Source organism: Globicephala melas, chromosome 6, assembly GCF_963455315.2.
Source record: "Globicephala melas chromosome 6, mGloMel1.2, whole genome shotgun sequence".
Lineage (NCBI taxonomy): Eukaryota > Metazoa > Chordata > Mammalia > Artiodactyla > Delphinidae > Globicephala > Globicephala melas.
In genome coordinates this window covers 62,800,711-62,819,254 of record NC_083319.1, presented here as the reverse complement: position 1 = coordinate 62,819,254, position 18,544 = coordinate 62,800,711, and the positions used below count along the sequence as shown (strand labels likewise).

Genomic DNA, 18,544 nt, shown 5'->3' with positions numbered 1-18,544 from the left:
GCTCTTAGGAAGTACAGAGCACAAAATTTGTGCTGCTAAGATTCAAGAAGGAATCAGGACACGGCAATTTATGAAACTGACGCAGTTAAGAATCAACATAGAATGCATGACATTAGCCAAATAGTAATGTTTTCTAAGAAATGATTTGTAAAGTTTGCACTTTTCTCAGTGTATTTCTAATGAAATTAGAATGTTTTGCTAATCCATCAGGGTGGCCAGAATGTACTCTGAGGAAAACATCAAATGGAATGTTCATATATTGCCATGTCACAGCCACCCCAAAACTTAATGGCTTAAGAAAACAAGTTATTATTAACCTGTCAAGGTGCTGTGGTTGACTGGGCTCAGCTGGGCTGGACCTCCAGGATGGCTCCCTCACGTACCTGGTGATTAGCGTTGGCCACTGGCTGGTTGTGCATCTGGGCCTGGGGCACCTACCTGTGGCCTTGCCCTCTCAGATTAAAGAATAAACTCTACCTCTTGAACACGTGGGATGTGAGGTATGAAAGGTCTCATTCAGTGACAGCAGGTACATCAGTGTGTGTGGCCTGATGGCTCTGTGCAATAAGAAGACCCATCCCCTTTATTCTGGATCTTTGTACCGAGCACCACCCAACATGATGTGACATGTCATGTAGATTTCCCTGTGGAAGAAAAGCTTCCACTGACCAGTAGAGACAAGTCCTCTGGATGTTCTGTTCTCTGCAAATGATAAAGTAACTTTCTGTTTTAATCACAGTCTTTTGAGAGTTTGTTAATGTGGATCACTTCTTTGGGCCTGACCACCCCAGGTGAACTGATTAATCAGATACTGTGCTCTGCACGCTGGATGCAGAGAAATTCCTCAAAGATTGGGTGCTCCAGGAAACCAGTCTTGACGCCCAGGCCGCCAGTCTATTTAGCGTTTTCTTAACTGCTAAGGATTTCATTTTGGTACAAATATGCCCTTATGATGCCATCCTAAATAACCTTCCATAGTAAAGCATTTTGCTGTGAATTAGCTCTTACTATCTGTGGGTTTTTTGTTCTTGTTGTGTGTAGAAAATATCAGAGAGCGTTATGGAACCCTAACAGGCGAGCTACATATGATTGAACTGGAGAAGGGTCGTAGTGGTTTGGGTCTGAGTCTTGCTGGGAACAAAGACCGGTCCAGGATGAGTGTTTTTATAGTGGGGATTGATCCAAATGGAGCAGCTGGGAAAGATGGTCGGTTGCAGATTGCAGACGAGCTTCTAGAGGTAAGTTCTTGTGGAAAGCACTGAATTTACTCTCGCTGAATTGGTGCAGTGGAACCATCAGTTTCCAGAAAATCCACCCGGGTCTCATATGATGACTGAGGAAACTACCGCTTCTCTAATAAAATAGATACATTGCAGCAAATTTGGCTCTAGACCAAATCTCTACTAACTGCAGCCCATGTTCCCATTAACTTCCATTAAAAGGTTGTGACTATATAGCACGAGAAACAATTTTTGCCCCAAGACAGTAATAAAGATCACACTTCAAATACATTTTTTTTGTGTGCTGCATTTTTATTAGGAGCTTTTGAAAAAACCAAATGGCCAATCATGCCCTGGTAATGAGACTGATCCACTGAACCTTCTAGGAGTTGAATCCCTAATGGTAGACGTCATGGGGGTGGGACGTGGCGGGGTCAGATTTGAGGCTAAATAACAAACACAGTAATTTCAGCCCGCCGAGCAAAATAAACTCGTGGACCATACTTTACAGTATTAGAATTGTGTTTGCTTGATTTGTCCGTCCTCGCCTCCTGTAGTCTGGGCTCCATGTGTCTTTACGCTGCTTGAACCATGCCTCGTGTGTTTCCCTGTTGGCTAGGGAGGCTCAGTCAGCAGTGGCTAAATGACAGGATGATTGGCAGTTTCCATTAGGTACTGTGCTGCTTAAGCACATTCTGCTGCCTAAACCCTGAATCCCCTGGCACTGCTTCTCCCAGTGGCCTATTCCCAGGCCTTGAGTTTTGAGATTAATTAGGAGCCATGACAGTCAGGGCCTTCCCAGGATGATCTGTGCGGGTCACAGGTGCTTCCACAGAGCCCCTGCTTGGTACAAAGCACTCTAGAAGCTTGTCGCCTGCCTGAATACTGTCCTATAGTCAGTCCAAGTGGTGTCTCTTTAGTCCATGGAGATCAGACTACATGCATGTTATTTTAATGTTGGCTTTAAACACGAGCTTTTCTTTTCTCACCATCAAAGTCAGGTTCATGTTCTAGGAAGAAAAATATATATAATATTTTAAAGGGAGAAACAAATGTGCTTTTCATTAGATAACAAATGTGCTTTTCATTAGATAGGATGATCAAAATGTGTGAAGTTAAAATTCTAGGTTCAGTTAATGATATTTATTTCTCATAGATCAATGGTCAAATTTTATATGGAAGAAGTCATCAGAATGCTTCATCAATCATCAAATGTGCCCCTTCTAAAGTAAAAATAATTTTTATCAGGTGAGCATTTTTTCTGGTTTATTAAATATTTTTCCTTCGCCTTTCAATTCTTAATTCTTTTGAATGAAAATAAAACATATATAAATGTGTGAGTGTTGTAGTTCCAGGTCCCAGAATTTTCTCTAATAATCTGAGTCTTCAAGCTAAAGAATGAAAATCATATGAATGCTCATGATATGATAGGTCAGTGCTTTTTTCCTTTAGAAGTAAAGATGCAGTGAGTCAGATGGCCGTATGTCCTGGGCATACAGTGGAACCTTTGCCTGCTACCTCAGAGAATCTTCAAAATAAGGAGGTATGTAGCTTATGCTTGTTTTTCTGGGAAGATTTGCTTGATACACCACTTATTAATTCAGCTAACAATTATAGAACTCTTGCAGGGATATAAAAGATAAGTAAGACATAGCCGTGGCACCCAAGATGTTTATACCCTAGTATAAGAAACACTCATGTAAATAAGCACACCGCTTACATGAAGGCTACTAGTAGAGTCTGCAAAGGGAATAATGAAGGTAGAAAAGGAGTTGACAGTTTTACCTCTGGAGGGAAAGCGAGAGTAAGACTTCATAGGGGAGGTTACACATGAAATGTATATTGGAAGTAGATGACTTGGGGGCCATAAACATTGCAGGCAGAGCACGTGGATTGAGGACTGGCCTGGAGGCTCTGGCAAGTGAAGAGAATTGATAACTGCAGAGTGTTACTAACGGTGGGAGGCAGGGAATGGGTAGGGTCGGATCATGGGGATCATGGTGCAGACTTTGTCTTTGAGGCCATGTCTTTGCAAATTCAAAGAATGAAAATTATATTTTTAAAAACTTCTCTGGAAATGGTGCAGAGAAAAATCACAGGTTGCAGGGCAGAGAAGTTAAGTTAAAGGGAGTAGGAACATTATTGGAGTAGTTCAGGGGATAGATAATGAGGGCCTGAACAAATGCAGAAAAAAAAAGAGAGAGAGAAGAAGTGGTTATGTCAGATATTTAGGACCCAAATTGGCATTACTTCATCCCTAACTAAATATACTCAGTGAGGAAAAATGACTGGTTGATAATCTGTTTATCCGACACATATTTGTGAGTATCTGCCTTGTAATAGGTTCTGTGTTTTGGGCTGAGAATAAACTGGTGAATGATACAGACAAGAGGTATGAGGCTTCCAGATATCTGACTTAGTGACTCGATAGATGGCTAACTTTCATTAAAATAAAAAAGAGAAGCAGATATTTGTTAAAAAAAAAAAAAAAAAAAAAGTAGAGAACATTCTCTCTGAGGCAACTTAGGAATGAAGCGCCTGTTGGAAAGCCTGGTAGGAGCGTCCATGGAGACGTCTGGTGTAGAGTTTAGAGATGAATCCCCATAGATGCCGACTTGGGAGCCATGGGAGCTGAGGCTCTGGCCTATGGCGAATATTTAGAGAAGAAGAGGGCCCAGGTCAGAAATGTGTAATATCAACAGTAAGGAGGAAGGCTGACAAAGAGAGGCCAGAGATGAAGAAGAACCAGGCGGGCATGCTGCACAGCAGCTGAGGAGAGCCCCGTTGAGAAAGGGTGTATTCCACAGCCTTGAATACTGCAGGGAGCTCAAGTGAGAAGGTGAATAGAGTTCTTTGGATTTCCCAATTAGGAGAGTATTAGTGATTTTGAGAAAGCAAATGATGGATAAGAAATTAGGAAAGATGAGGCAATGGCTAGAGGGTGACAAAAAATTGAGTTTTTGGTGGGAGTTTTGTTTTGATTTGGACATGCATTGGATACATGCTTAGAATGATGAGTAAAAGGAGACAGGAGAGAGAGAAAAGCTTAAAATTAGAGGAACCATGATAACTATCAGTAGGAAAAGGCATAGAAATGGAAACGCTCTTCCCTAAATTAGTATCTATACATTGGGTTTTTTTGTACATAAGATGCAGAAATCATTGTCTCATGCTGGTGAACTAACTCACTGATCATAATGGTGAACTGAGTCAAGTGGTTTTTCAAGATTATAAGGGAGAAAAATTTATTTTCCTATGAGTACCAAATATTGGTACTCATATTGTACTAAATATGTCCCTTAAGAAAATGGATTTTAGTAATTTTCAGGTAAAACATTTAATAGCTCCTAAATACACTTGATGACCAGCACAGTAAAGCATAGTGAATGGTGCCTCTGCTGGTGTTCTGTGTTTCAGTGCTTGCACCATTTGGAGCTGGGTTCTTGTTAGATAGCACTGTGGAGTAAACCCAGGCAGTCTTGAGGAGCACCTTGTGTCTTTGTGCTCCAAAATAATTGCTGTCTAATCACACCTCATTCGTATTTTAAAGAGAATATAATGTTCATAAATGTCATGAAATAATAAAATAGTAATAAGGAATTACACCATATGAAATAATTTTGTTTAAGTAGTCCCTGTATTTAAACAAACAAAACTATATAACACTCAGTTGCCTATTTTGTCATTTCTTTCCCTCTGTCAGGCTGAACCGAGTGTTACTGCTTCCGATGCAGCTGTGGACCTCGGTTCATTTCCAAACGTGCAACATCTGGAGCTTCCCAAGGTAAATCTGCTTTGAATTGGAGTGAAATGATGTGACCTCCTTGACACTGGTGTTTTAATTCACTGGTTCTCAAAAGTGGGCTGCATCAGCATCACCTGAGAGCTTGTTAGAACTACAGGTGTGTGGGCCCACCCTGACCTCCTGAATGAGTAGCTTTGGGGGGTGCCCCCGCATCTTGTGTTTTAATAATAAACCTTCTCTGTGATGCCAGTGTGCACTAAAGTTTGAGAACCACTGTGCTAATTGATACTTGGGCAGGGACCCAGCTTTTCCTGCCTTTATGATTATCCCAAGGTATGACATTTAGTGATCTCTCCTTTGATTTATTTACCAAGGACCTGCTATGGAGGAAATAAAAAGAGTAAAGAAACGGAAGTTATTGTCTTTGTCCTTCGTGAAACCGAAAGCTCAGATAACTAGATGTCTCACCGATAGGCATCCCTGAGGTATTTGCTTTTGCAAAGATCTGAGCCTTGGGTTCAAGTGACCACTTCAAAGAAGTGGTTTGTTGAACAGATGTTGAACAGCACCTGTAAATGTTTTCAAGTGCTGCAGGCTTATGCTGGAATGCAGGTGGGCAGTGGATGAGCAGAGTAGAAGCAGAAAGAGTAGTGACCTGCTCAGGGAAGAGGAGAGGAAGGGAGGAGGTAGGGTGGTGGGATAGAGGGATTGAACGTGAAATGCTGCAGCAGAAAGGGGTGCTTGCTCTGCAACTCCCCAGCTCCAGGGCGTCCCGAGGCAGTCTGTCTGAATTGAATCTTTGTTTCATCAGGTCCAGACTTCACACATTGTGTGGTCTTGCTTTGCCTCCATTTTCTTACCTATAAATTGGAGATGATAGTATTACCTCTGATAATACTGTAATTATAAAGATTAAGTGAGTTGTTTATAAAGTGGTGGGCATAAAGCCTGGCATGTGATCAGATTTTGTTAAGCATTTAGTGGAAAAAAATACTGTGACTTTTCTTGGTTTGATTTCTTTTTTAAAAAATAACTACAAAAATGGATTGCTCTGTTCTTATCATATACGTTTAAGAAAAGTCATCGTGGGCAGTTTGTGTTGTGGATAGAGGGAAAAGAAGTTATTAAAGCTTTTTCTATGAAGAAGTCCGTACACTTCCATTCAAGAATCCCTCATTCTATTGCCATTTAAGAAAGAGTTGTTTGAGGCAGCAGTGGGAGAGGGGACTGGATATTCTAGTGGAAGTCTCTGAGTTTGTATAAAGGAGTACGACGAGAACGGATGTTAGGTAAACAACCGGCAAATGCCGTCTGTACTTAGTAAAGTACTTTTCTGACTACAGTTAAGTGAATAGACAATAATAGAATCAACTCTCAGAATTGAGTACATACAGTCATGGTAGATACAGAGTATTACTTATTCAAACGAATATTTATTTGTGGTAGTAGGAAAGAGCATTGGTGTGGAGTGTCCCAAACAGAGGGTAGCTCAGTTTTTTACATTTGGCATCAGCATTGAGACTTGTCAGTCTCATAGCACGTTGACCCTCCTCTTCAGTGTGCCTGATTCTTTGACCACTAGATCAGAGTTCGGGGTTTCAAAATGCTGGCAAGTTTAGGCACTTTATCTGAAGTCAACTTGATTATATCCTGTAGAGTTATAAGTAGAAGGAATGTGTATGTGATAGCAACACTTTTGCATAGTGTATCAGGCTTTTAAGCCTTTTCTTACTACACATGATCCTCACAGCAAACTTGTAGTTGGCAAGAATTATTTTCCCTTTTTTTGGAGATAAGAAAATTGAGGTTAAGAGATAGGTTAGGTAACGTATCCAAATTTCTAGAGCTAGCCAGAAAGGAAATTACAGCTGAGCTCTGCTTTCCCTGAAAGCGTGTGATTTTCTCTGTATACACTTGAAAAGAGCAGTGGCAGAGAGGATGCACAGTGACAGTCGGAAAGTCGTCAAGCATTAATCATCATTGCAAAGCCACAGTGTTGATAATCTTTAAAATGATGGTGAAGACTTATCTCACTGTCGTGATCTTAAATGTCTGGTGGCAACCTTTGCTCTCATGTATACGTTTCAGAGAAACCATGGCAAGATTCCCTTTTCTCTCTTTGCTTTCCATCTCCCTAGGTGCAAACTCTAATGAGAAAGGTTGCTAGCTCTAACCAGAATGAAATGTGTAAAACCCTATGGTAATTTTGTTCACGTAAACGTTAAGAAAAGGTAAAACCCAATGTTATGGAACACTTGGTTTTCAATAAAAAAAAGTGTGGAAAATATAGACAAAAGTAGGTGTAGCTCTTCTAGCTTTGGCAGGTTTTCAGTGCAGGTCTTTGGGTTCAGAGTTAAGAGAATTTTCACTCTGCACCACATCAGAACACGAGTATTTGAAGTAACCAGTCTGGGTATTCAGCCCCAGAAAGGACAGCGCGTGAGCAGTCATGGCAGTCTGTCTGCTAAAGGAGGAAGGACAGCAGAAAGGGATGAAGGGGCCAGTGTTAGCGGTTATCTCTAAGCTGTAGGCCAGAAAGAGGAAGAAGGAGGATATTTTGGTGTTGAATCACTTGGTTAGCCAGTTACACAGAGCTAAATTCTCAGACGTTGTACAGTCATTAAATTGTTGAATACGTTTTAGTTCTCTAGATATTTTGTTAGAGTTACTAGAGATATGTTACTGGATATATATGCTAAAGATACTAGAGATAGTGGACATATGGGAGGAGTGAAAACATTTGACTATTTATTTGATGGAGGAGAATTTAATCCCATTAAAATAATTGAAAGTTTGCTTAAGAAGAGATTTCTAATAGTGGGTTTTTTTTTTTTTTTTTTTTTTTTTTGCGGTACGCGGGCCTCTCACTGCTGTGGCCTCTCCCACTGTGGAGCACAGGCTCCGGACGCGCAGGCTCAGCGGCCATGGCTCATGGGCCCAGCCGCTCCGCGGCATGTGGGATCCTTCTGGACCGGGGCACAAACCCGTGTCCCCTGCACTGGCAGGCGGACTCTCAACCACTGCGCCACCAGGGAAGCCCTGTAGTAGTGGATTTTAGAACAGTTTTCTTTTCTAGCCCTTGGGTAAGAAGACAGTGTTCAGAAGTTTCGGTCACATACCTTTCCATTTGGATAAATTTAACCTGTTTCACGTTTTCTGAGTGTTTCTGTTTTTGCTTCTCTAGGATCAGGGGGGTTTGGGCATTGCCATCAGTGAAGAAGATACACTCAGCGGGGTCATCATAAAGAGTCTAACAGAGCACGGGGCAGCAGCCAGGGTGAGCCTTCCCTCTTCTCACTCTCAGAAAGTGGTGGGGAGGGAATTCTTTCTGTAAATTCACTCAAAATCTTCCATATTTCCATCTAGGATGGACGGCTCAAAGTTGGAGATCAGATTTTGGCTGTAGATGATGAAGTTGTTGTTGGCTATCCTGTTGAAAAGGTACTTTTCCAAAAGAAAGCAGATGATACCATAAACTCATCCTTGAACATGGCTAAACGTGTGTGGGGAGGGGGGGTCAGTCATAGGGAATCAGAGCTGTGTAGCTATTTTAGACAGATATCTGCAAGGAAGAAAAGAGATTCTTTGGGACTTACTTAATTTCTCCTTTCTGTTTTCCAATTAAGATGATGTTAAGGTATTTTTTGTTACCTGATAAATTCAGGATTCAGTCAGCATTTTTGATAAATATCATTTCAGTTTTTCCTTAGGAAAACTTGGAACTTCTAAACAAAGGTCAACTTAGTGTTAAAACTAAAGGAATATTTTTTAATGGATGTTCGCTCCTATAAAATATCCACTATGTATATTGCTTTATAAACAGGTTTTAAAACTCAACCATTAAATCTATAACTTTTATTGGGGTTAAACAGTTATTTGTGCCTGAGTTTCTTCCTCCTCAAAAGTGATGTTAATACCGTACTTACCAGGAGTCTCATTTGAGGCCTTTCATAAGTGCTAGGAAAAAAACCCTATTTTTCTTGAGATTTGGAGTGTCAATGTTTCCATTTCTACATTGGCCAGCAGGATGCTTAAACCATTTTTAAATTCAGTTTTAATAATTGTATGGGTTTGATCCTTTAACTCACATGTGTATGTTCTAACTTGCCATTTGGCTTTATTCTTCTGCTGCACAGTGTTCCTTATCTTGCTTTTAACCTAAGTGTTTCCATATTATTAAAAATGTTTGTGTAAACTGCTTCACATTCTCTGTAGAATCAGAAGTGGGTAAAGCACCCCATATGTCTTCAAGGGTTGTAAGAATCCAGAGAACTGGGCAGTATTAATTAGAAATGTAAAAAGTTGAAAGCCCGTTACTTATATAATGAAGAATATGGTCAGAACTAGACTTATAGCAGAAATTAACTGTGGCCTTAATCAGTATCAGGGAATTGGAGAAACTAGAAAGGAACTGCAACCATTCTTGCTTGACCACTCAAGTCCTGACAGGGAAAGAATTTGCCTGACTCTTCTCTCAACCATAGATGGTTCTAGTTTCCAGCTATAATAGTGGAAGTATAAGTCTACTAATTTGCCTGTAAATTTTATTTCCCCTCTAAACCAACACCTGCCAGTTTATTAGCCTTTTGAAGACAGCGAGGACAACAGTGAAACTGACCATTCGTGCTGAGAATCCAGATTCCCAGGCTGTTGCTTCAGCAGCTGGTACAGCCAATGGAGAAAAAAAGAGCAGCCCCCAGTCTCTGATGGTCCCGCCGTCTGGCTCCCCGGAACCAGAGCCCATCCGAAGTAAGGGCTGGTCTCCTGCTAGTCCTGCGCGTATGATGCATTCAGACTCAGTATCGGGTCCCTATGTGGGAGCCACCTGCCTGTATGTAGCCCACTGCTTGAGAGGCCGTAGTCAGGGAGCCTGTTGGTGAAAGGGTGGTACAAAGCAAAGGGCTCCTGAAGCAAGAGCACTGGACTGTGAGGCAGGGGATCTGCCTGCTGTACATTAACCATCCATAGTGCCTTGGGAAAGCCATGCAGCCACTCTGAGCCTCAGCTTGCTCATCTCTAAGACAAGGGAGTGGTACTCTTTGCTCTCCAAGGATCTTTTGCTAAGGATATCTGTGATTCCAGGTATCTTACTAATACATTAGATACACCATTTTGTACATTCCTTTTTTTATACTACTGAACAAGTAATTTAACTTCCCAAAGCCTCAGTATTCTCATTTTAAAATGGATACAGTGATACCACTTCACTGGTGTGAAGTCAACATTGCCTGGCACTACATCAGACTCTTAAAAATGCACATATATGTAGTTGATATGAGTTATCCTTTGAGTGTAAATAGTAGATACTGTCAAAGTAGATGAAACAGTTGTATGTAGAGCACGGAATGAAACTTTTGTGTATCATTAAAATGCCAGTCTAGTATATTGAGGCAAATTATTCCTTTGAGTTACTTTTTTGAGAAAAATTACACTGGCGTTTAATAAAAGAATAAATTTCAAGCTTTGCAGCATTGAAAATAAAAGTACTTAAAAACATTGCTTTTGGGGCTTCCCTGGTGGCGCAGTGGTTGAGAGTCCGCCTGCCGATGCAGGGGACACGGGTTCGTGCCCCGGTCTGGGAGGATCCCACATGCCGCGGAGCGGCTAGGCCCGTGAGCCATGGCCACTGAGCCTGCGCGTCCGGAGCCTGTGCTCCGCAACGGGAGAGGCCACAACAGTGAGAGGCCCACGTGCCGCGAAAAAGAAAAAAAAACAAAAAACAAAAAAAACATTGCTTTTTTCCTGCAACTGGGGGAAAAAAATCTCTTCTGGCCTCCAGACTGAAACATTCAGTTCTTTTGAACAGGTTTTTAAGGAAACAGCAGTTTAAAACATTTGTAATATAGTTGGTTGAAAAGTCTTTTTTTTATTGAAGTATAGTTGATTTACAATATTGTGTTAATTTCTGCTGACTCAGCTATATATAGATATATATATATATATATATATATATATACACACACACACACACACACACACACACACACATACATATATATTCTTTTTTATATTCGTTTCCATTATGGTTTGTCCCAGTACATTGAATGTAGTTCCCTGTGCTATACAGTTGGACCTTGTTGTCTAAAAAGTCTTAAAGTAATAAATATCTGATGAAAGCAATCCTTTATTTAGAAATACTAATTCACTAAAATGTTAAAAAAATATATGGAATTTTTTTCATTTTTCATTTTTAAGTAATCCCTAAATAGCATTGTCTATAAAAATATAAAATGCTAAATGGAAACATAACATAAAAGAAAATATGTTACACCTGTTCTTACCATTCAGGAGCAAGAAAATAGTCTGCCTCTGATTCCTAGAAAGAGAACACTTTTTCTAAAGCTAATCTATCAAGTATCCCAGCTTTCCCAAAATATGACATTTGCTCTATGCTTTTTGGTATATCACAAAACATATGATGTGAAGACTCTCATAAAACAAAGTGTAAAATTATATTCTCCTTATTTTTTCATAATCTAATCTTATTTATTTAATTCTGAGCATTTATGCACCAGCATTTAATATCCGAGTTCATAAAACATCGAGACACAAGGAAAGAAACTGCAAGTGGGTCTCACTTGATGTCTTATAAACTCAGATATTAAATCCAGCTGCTTGTATGCTCAGATTTGATTACATAAGTAGAGATGCTCTAAGATAAGATGAAAAGGGAAACCAAATCAAAAATCTAAAAAGCCCTGAATGGCAGGCACCATGACCAGAGTTACTGATGTCCTTTGTGTTTTGTCATCTTCCCTGAATGTGAGTTAGGTCTCCACCACATATCTCAGTTCTGAGTTTTACAAATCATAATTTCATAAGAAGTTTGTTTGGGTCCCATGAAACGTAGAATATCAAAGTGGAACTAGAGGTTCAGTTCAACTCTCTGTTCTCATTCCTTTTACCCATTACCTCCAGTAATTTAAAAAAATACAGAATACTGCATAAAATAATATAACAGGTAATTTTGTACCCACCACCCTAAATTAACAATGACGATTTAATCATTTGTTGGATAGTTTTAAATATAACTAAAAGAGTAAGGTGGAATTATATAGTCTTCTTTGTCCCCAACTTGGGCCCATGTTTCTGCTCCATCCCCCAAAGGCACCCAGTGTGGTAAGTTTGATGTATATGCCTTCTAATCAATTTTTGTTTGTATTTCATTTCACTTTTAACTTATTTTTAGGTACAAGCAGGTCATCAACACCAGCAATCTTTGCTTCTGATCCTGCAACCTGCCCCATCATCCCAGGCTGTGAAACAACAATTGAGATTTCCAAAGGGCGGACAGGGCTGGGCCTGAGCATCGTTGGGGGGTCTGACACACTGCTGGTGAGGACACAGCCAGAGATGCTCCACATACACAGGCAGCCTCTTCAGTGAGCCCTGAGAGATCATTGTCAGGGAGATTTCCATCAGTTTTATGAAAGGAAATACAGAGGCTTAGAAAAATGTATCATTCACTGTTATTTTAATTTATAGGGCAGATACTCAGCTGCCTACTGGGATTTTTATTTTGAGTAAGCCAACACCAACTTAATAATATTTCTTTATACTTGTGACTGTGACCTTTAGATTCAAAATATTTCTGTTAGTTTATTAGTTCTTGCCATATTTTAATTTTCCTTTTACTGACTGGATACTCTTGGGTTAGACCCATATTGAGAGAAATCTGAAAATTTGGATAATTTATAGATAAAAATTTCTAAACGTCAGAAATGCTTTTAAAATCCATTCATTCCTTTTGTGGATAGGAAAGATGATGAGGCGATGTATATCTATTATATATGCGTGTGTGGGTGATTTATATATTTTATAATTTTTTTCTTTAAACTTCCCTATCATGTGAAAGAAATGTAAGCTTCTTTGAGCCTTTTAGCAAAACTTGTCTTTTTATGCTTTTCTTTCAATTTTGATATGTGACTCACATACGGATGCAGTGAGTGTATAACCCTTATCACTGTCTCTAAAAGTGAAGTGTGCTTTGACTCCATTTCTGCTCACCCTCCCTAGGGAGAATGGTATAAAGCATGGCTGTGTTTTGTTTGTGCCCTTAGGGTGCCATTATTATCCATGAAGTTTACGAAGAAGGAGCAGCATGTAAAGATGGAAGACTCTGGGCTGGAGATCAGATTTTAGAGGTACAGAATGCTGTGCATTTGAACTTTACAACTAACAAAGAAAAGGCTACTCTGGGGAGGATGGTCTTTGCTTATTTCTTTTTCCCTCCCTCCTTCCCTTCCTCTCCCCCCTCCCTCCCTTCTCCCTATCTTTTTTCCTTTTATTCAACTCACCTGGTTCCTCACCCTGTGTGTCCCATTTCTGTACAGGTGAATGGAATTGACTTGAGAAAGGCCACACATGATGAAGCAATAAATGTGCTGAGACAGACACCACAAAGGGTGCGCCTGACGCTCTACAGAGATGAGGCCCCGTACAAAGAGGAGGATGTGTACGACACCCTCACCATCGAGCTGCAGAAGAAGCCGGGCAAAGGCTTGGGGTTGAGTATTGTTGGTAAAAGGTATGACTGATCAGGGCAAATGCAATGACCTCTTGGAAATGATTGAATTTAAATTCCTTGGAAGAGTACTAGCAGCAGTAGAATCTTTCCCAACTGCTAGTGTTCTGTAGGTAGCTATTTCAGCCCATGCAGTAGTGGAACATCAGAAGACATTGGTGTTGAAATTTTTTAGTCAGTATTTTGGGGGATTTTGAAAGTACTAGACAAAAAGCCATTTGGTACTTTTGAGGACCTGCTGGGTGCCAGGAGATACATTAGGTTCTGGGGAACGGAGTTAAATAAGACATGGATCCTGGATCCATGGATCCAAAAACTCAGTTTGGTAAATGAGTATTAAATATATTCTTGCAACAAAGGAATTTGTTGATGAGAGACAGAAACGCATTGTGGGGGATCCGTGGAAGCACAGGAGAAAGGGACCGACTGCATGACCTTATTTAAGGGAAGTAGATTAGGAAAACCCCTTTATAAAGAGGTGCCAGAGATGAAGCCAAAAATGAGAGGTGAGAGTTGGTCTGACAAAAGTGGGCGAGGATATTCTGGGGAGAAGGATCACTGTGAACAAGAGCACACCATCAGAAGGGAATAGAAAGTGTAAATTAAGAGGCCAGGGTAGTAGGTTGGTGAATATACATAAAGTAAGTACCTCATTTATTTAAATATGTATGTATAGTTAATATTAAAAAGTATATAATCCAGTAAGTTCCAACACTTTTATTCTTAAGATGGGAAAGCAGAGTATCAGATGGTGAAAGGGCTTGTTTGAGGTCATGACCTTAGCAAGAACAAGTGATACAATTCAACTTTTACTAAATGTTTCTACTAAGAGTTATCTTTGCATCTCAACAAGAAGTCCTTGAGTTATTTATAATACTTTTATGAAAGGAAGATTGAAATAAGTTGAATATTTGTTCATTTTGCATAAACCTATCTTGTATGAAAGTTAGACCTGTAATGATTTAAAAGAAGAGACATCACAGCAACGGTACTTAATTTTGAGGAACAAATGGTTTTAGTTTGAGATACATATCCGTTATTTATTTTCAGTAACGTTAATGACCCTGGTGATAATAGCAACATATTTATATAGGCACAGGTCAATATCCATTCAAGGCTTCGTTATGGTGTAGAAAGAACAATAGATTTAGCTCCCAGTGACTGACTCTCAAGTCCTGTTTTTGCCATTTAGTAACTGTGACTCATGAAATGAGTATAATAGCCACTTCTACTCACAGTGTAGAACTGTTGAATAAATATGCTTATGAAAGATATGTTCAATCTATGAAATATTGTAAAGACATAAGATACTGTTTATTACAAAAAATAATTCTCATAGTTGCACCAGCATTGCTTAAAACTTTCAAAGTCGTAAAAATAGAAGTACAATTTCCAGTTGTAAAATGTTAGCCTTTCATTAAATAAGCATTGCATTACAGCTGGGAAAAAATAATAATGTTGACATTCAAAATTTTACGTTTGCAGAAATGATACTGGAGTATTTGTGTCCGACATTGTGAAAGGAGGAATTGCAGATGCTGACGGAAGACTGATGCAGGGAGACCAGATACTAATGGTGAATGGAGAAGACGTCCGTCACGCCACCCAGGAAGCCGTGGCAGCTCTGCTGAAGGTAGAAATCCAGTGTCACAAATGCTCATGTGTAATAGTGTAAGAGAAGGAGGGGCGGCCACATTCAAACACGTATTTATTTAATATGTTCTCTCAAATAAGATGTTTATACATTAGACACCATATTTCAGTAATATATCTCTAAATAACAAACTTACAATCAGCTGTTTATTATATTATTATATATTTATTTAGCAGTAGTAAGAATTATGAACTGAGTATCTGTGTTCTTAGTAAATCTTTTATCACAAAGTGATTACTGTGTGGCTCTTTTCTTGAAAGAAAAACACATTTTCAGTCCACAAAGGAGAAAAAAAGTCTTAACCTCAGTTCTCCCTTGCCCCCCCATATTTATATTTGGATTTATTCTTATGACCCCTAGCCTAAGGGAAGAATCTCCTCCCTGGCACGGGTGTTCTTTGAAAAGGGACTCAGCAGAAAGGCGGAAGATCATAGGAGGCAAGAAGGGCACCTCTGGAAGTTGTGCTTTCTGGACTGCCCTGTCCCAGCCTCTTCCTTAACCCCTTACTGGGCGCTAAATTGGAAATCTTTATATTTCCCCAGAGATGAAGAATGTGGAAGAAATATTTTATTCTTTTTGCATGACAGAAGAGAATGTTTGGTTCACATCTTATTCTGATTCAAAACTATTGAACTATTTAAAGTTTGACATGTAGAATCATAGTTGGATGGGTCATCCTTATGAAATGAAGACAATGCAATGCAGATTTACCGGGCAGTACCTTCAACAGTTATTATTGTTGTTATTTCAGTAATTATAATGCCTCCATCCCAAGGTACCATTGCTAGTCTTAAGTACATTTTACATTGTGAAATCTCTTTCCTCCATGGAGTAAACTCTCCATGAAGAATCATTTTCTGATTGGAAAGATCCAGTCTCATTTTAAAAATGTAAAATATAGAATAGTCACTTAAAAATACAACTTGTGGAAGTTTAGACATATTTCCTATCAGGGAATATTCCAGTTTCCAGAGGGGATTTGTGTTCCTACAAGTAAATAAAGCAGTGTTTATCTCATTGTTTTCCTTTAGCTAACATGTGTTTTTAGGACCTGAAGTGTAGTTCAGTGCTGATTAAAAATCGATCGCCATCAGTATCCATGTCATGTGGCACATGTTCAGTAACATGAGCACATAACTTCATGACAGTGTCTGACAGCAGGAGAAATGTCAGAGATCTCAGATGCTAGTGGGAGCCTCTTCAGTGGCTAAGCTTAGCTTCATGGAGTGATTTTCCAGTGAGCATCTTGTTAAAACCTCTGTGGTTTGCATAGGATCTGGTATATACATATACATTTAGTTATTAATAAAGCACACGTAAAGTCTATCATTTCTTCTTAGAGTTATCAATTTTCAAAAAATAATTAGAATTCTTTAAGGAGAAGTAGCTTCCTTTAGGAGATAAATTAACAATGATAGTTTACTCTGGAAGATAGATACCTCTCAAAGATAGGGAAGGAGACATCCATAAAATAACCTAAATAATTTTAGAACCAGTTAAATCACCATTTAAAAACCCAGTTTGGCAGTATATAATGAGAGCCTTAAATATTTATATAGCTTTGCTATTTGTACCTCCAGCTGTTGCTTGTTGTTGTTTTGACTTGTTATTTCTTCATTTAAACATCTTGCAGGATCCTCAATACACAAAAAACTTCACGTACGTAAGGTTCATTGCAGTGTTGTTTGTAATAATAGAAAACTGGAAGCAACACAATTGACGATACTGCTTTGTGCTCAACACTTTGATAAGAATTGTGCATGGATTATTTTATCACAACAACCTATAATGGTCTCTGTTTTTAAAATGCAGAGTAAAAAGACTTATCAGGGTAAACATCTGCTAAGTTCACACAGCTAGTAAATCACATAGTCTGGATTTAAACCAGTGTATCTGACTCCAGAAGCCTGAGTTCTCAAACACCTCATTGTGCTACTTTCACATTAGACTGTATAGCATTTCTTGCATGCCTATGATTTATTCGTAAAGGACCACAGGGAAATTGTCTTCAATTCTTGTTTTGTGTTTACAGCAATATGGCTTGTGTAAGTATTGTATATTATAATATATCTATTCAGGTACAGTGAGGCAGTAGGGAGCTTACCCAATTATCTGAGTACCTCTGCTATTGAGGGCAAACGAATTGTTGCGGTAGTGGTTATTTTATTGTTTTTGTTTTGTTTTTTAAGATCTGAGTTCCTTAGTTCTTTTGGCCTATCTAAATTAGTGTATTTCGTGAGATACTTGCTTGATTCTCCATTTCTCTTTGCCTTGACAGACATGCTCTCCATGTAAATCATGAGGCAGTAAGACAGACACTGGGTGTTGCTGCTGCTGCTTGTTGTTATAATTTGTTTTTTTACTAGTTTTAATGTTTTAGAAAAGCCTTTTTCCACAAAGGATTGGAGGTATCCTTGCCGTGGAAATCCCAAAAGGAAAATGCCTTTCAAAAACCCAGTTTTGAAGAGTAAAATGTAATTCTAAAGCTGACTGTAGCATTTTATTTAAACATTTCATCGAACAACTTCCCCCCAGTGTTCCCTAGGCACAGTAACCTTGGAAGTCGGAAGAGTCAAAGCTGGCCCATTCCATTCGGAGAGGAGACCTTCTCAAAGCAGCCAGGTGGGTAGCTGTGGAATTCATCAGGGCAATGCAGTCCATAGGCCAAAAGGAACTCAAAGACGGCCCTGACCATGAGTCTGTTCAGGGTCATGTATACACCTGGCAGCTTGGCAGAGTGGCTGAGGTGCAGAGTTTGTGATAGGGAAGAACGAGAGATGGGAGTGAACAGGCAAGCAAGGTGGATGGAGCTCTTGAGTAGTTTGTGAGTCATTCTAAGGAACTTAATTCCAACCATTCTTCTTTTCTGACATGATTCTTTTTCCATAATCTCAAAAGTAAACCTATTAATATATACATATAAAGTCTACAAAGACATACGTTTAAAGTATTTTTATAACAAACATTTATCAATCAGTATTGAACTGAAAAAATCCCATGTAAGTGAACTGTAGAAGCTCGCCACCACGTATAAAATATGGTGTGAGATAGCTGGAGTCTCTTGGTAAGCCCCTCTCTTGTCTTGCCTTCTGATGACAGAAGCCCATTTTTATCAGCCTGTCCTTAAGGACCTCTTAGTCACCCTTGAATGATTACCATTCGTTTCCTGTCGACTGGCCTTAATTCTGCAGTTGTTGAAGTCCCCATCTATGTACAGCATTTGTTTAAATTTAGAGAAGATTAGCTTGGGTGAGATTATGAAAATCCACTAAAGTTTTAGGAAGGTTGGAATCAATTGCATCCATTCTTTTGCCTTTAATTTATTTATGTCATTGGACAAATTCTTCCTAAAAAAGAAAAAAAAAAGAGAAAACTCAGTGGAAACTCTCCATATTGATTGC

The 18,544-nt window shown here is 39.3% G+C and overlaps 1 protein-coding gene across 7 annotated transcripts in view; it reads left to right on the top strand.

The window, feature by feature from the left end:
- The window catches only part of MPDZ (multiple PDZ domain crumbs cell polarity complex component), a 167,851-nt gene that overhangs the window by 138,001 nt on the left and 11,306 nt on the right, over positions 1-18,544 (top strand). For all 7 annotated transcript variants that reach the window (XM_060300935.1, XM_030877169.2, XM_030877168.2 and 4 more), the window contains 12 exons: positions 1,042-1,238; positions 2,377-2,468; positions 2,673-2,763; positions 4,924-5,004; positions 8,150-8,242; positions 8,332-8,406; positions 9,540-9,714; positions 12,155-12,300; positions 13,026-13,109; positions 13,299-13,492; positions 14,975-15,122; positions 17,679-17,765. In XM_060300935.1, the coding sequence (XP_060156918.1) occupies positions 1,042-1,238; positions 2,377-2,468; positions 2,673-2,763; positions 4,924-5,004; positions 8,150-8,242; positions 8,332-8,406; positions 9,540-9,714; positions 12,155-12,300; positions 13,026-13,109; positions 13,299-13,492; positions 14,975-15,122; positions 17,679-17,765 (1,463 nt within the window). The remainder of the gene's footprint in view (positions 1-1,041; positions 1,239-2,376; positions 2,469-2,672; positions 2,764-4,923; positions 5,005-8,149; positions 8,243-8,331; positions 8,407-9,539; positions 9,715-12,154; positions 12,301-13,025; positions 13,110-13,298; positions 13,493-14,974; positions 15,123-17,678; positions 17,766-18,544) is intronic.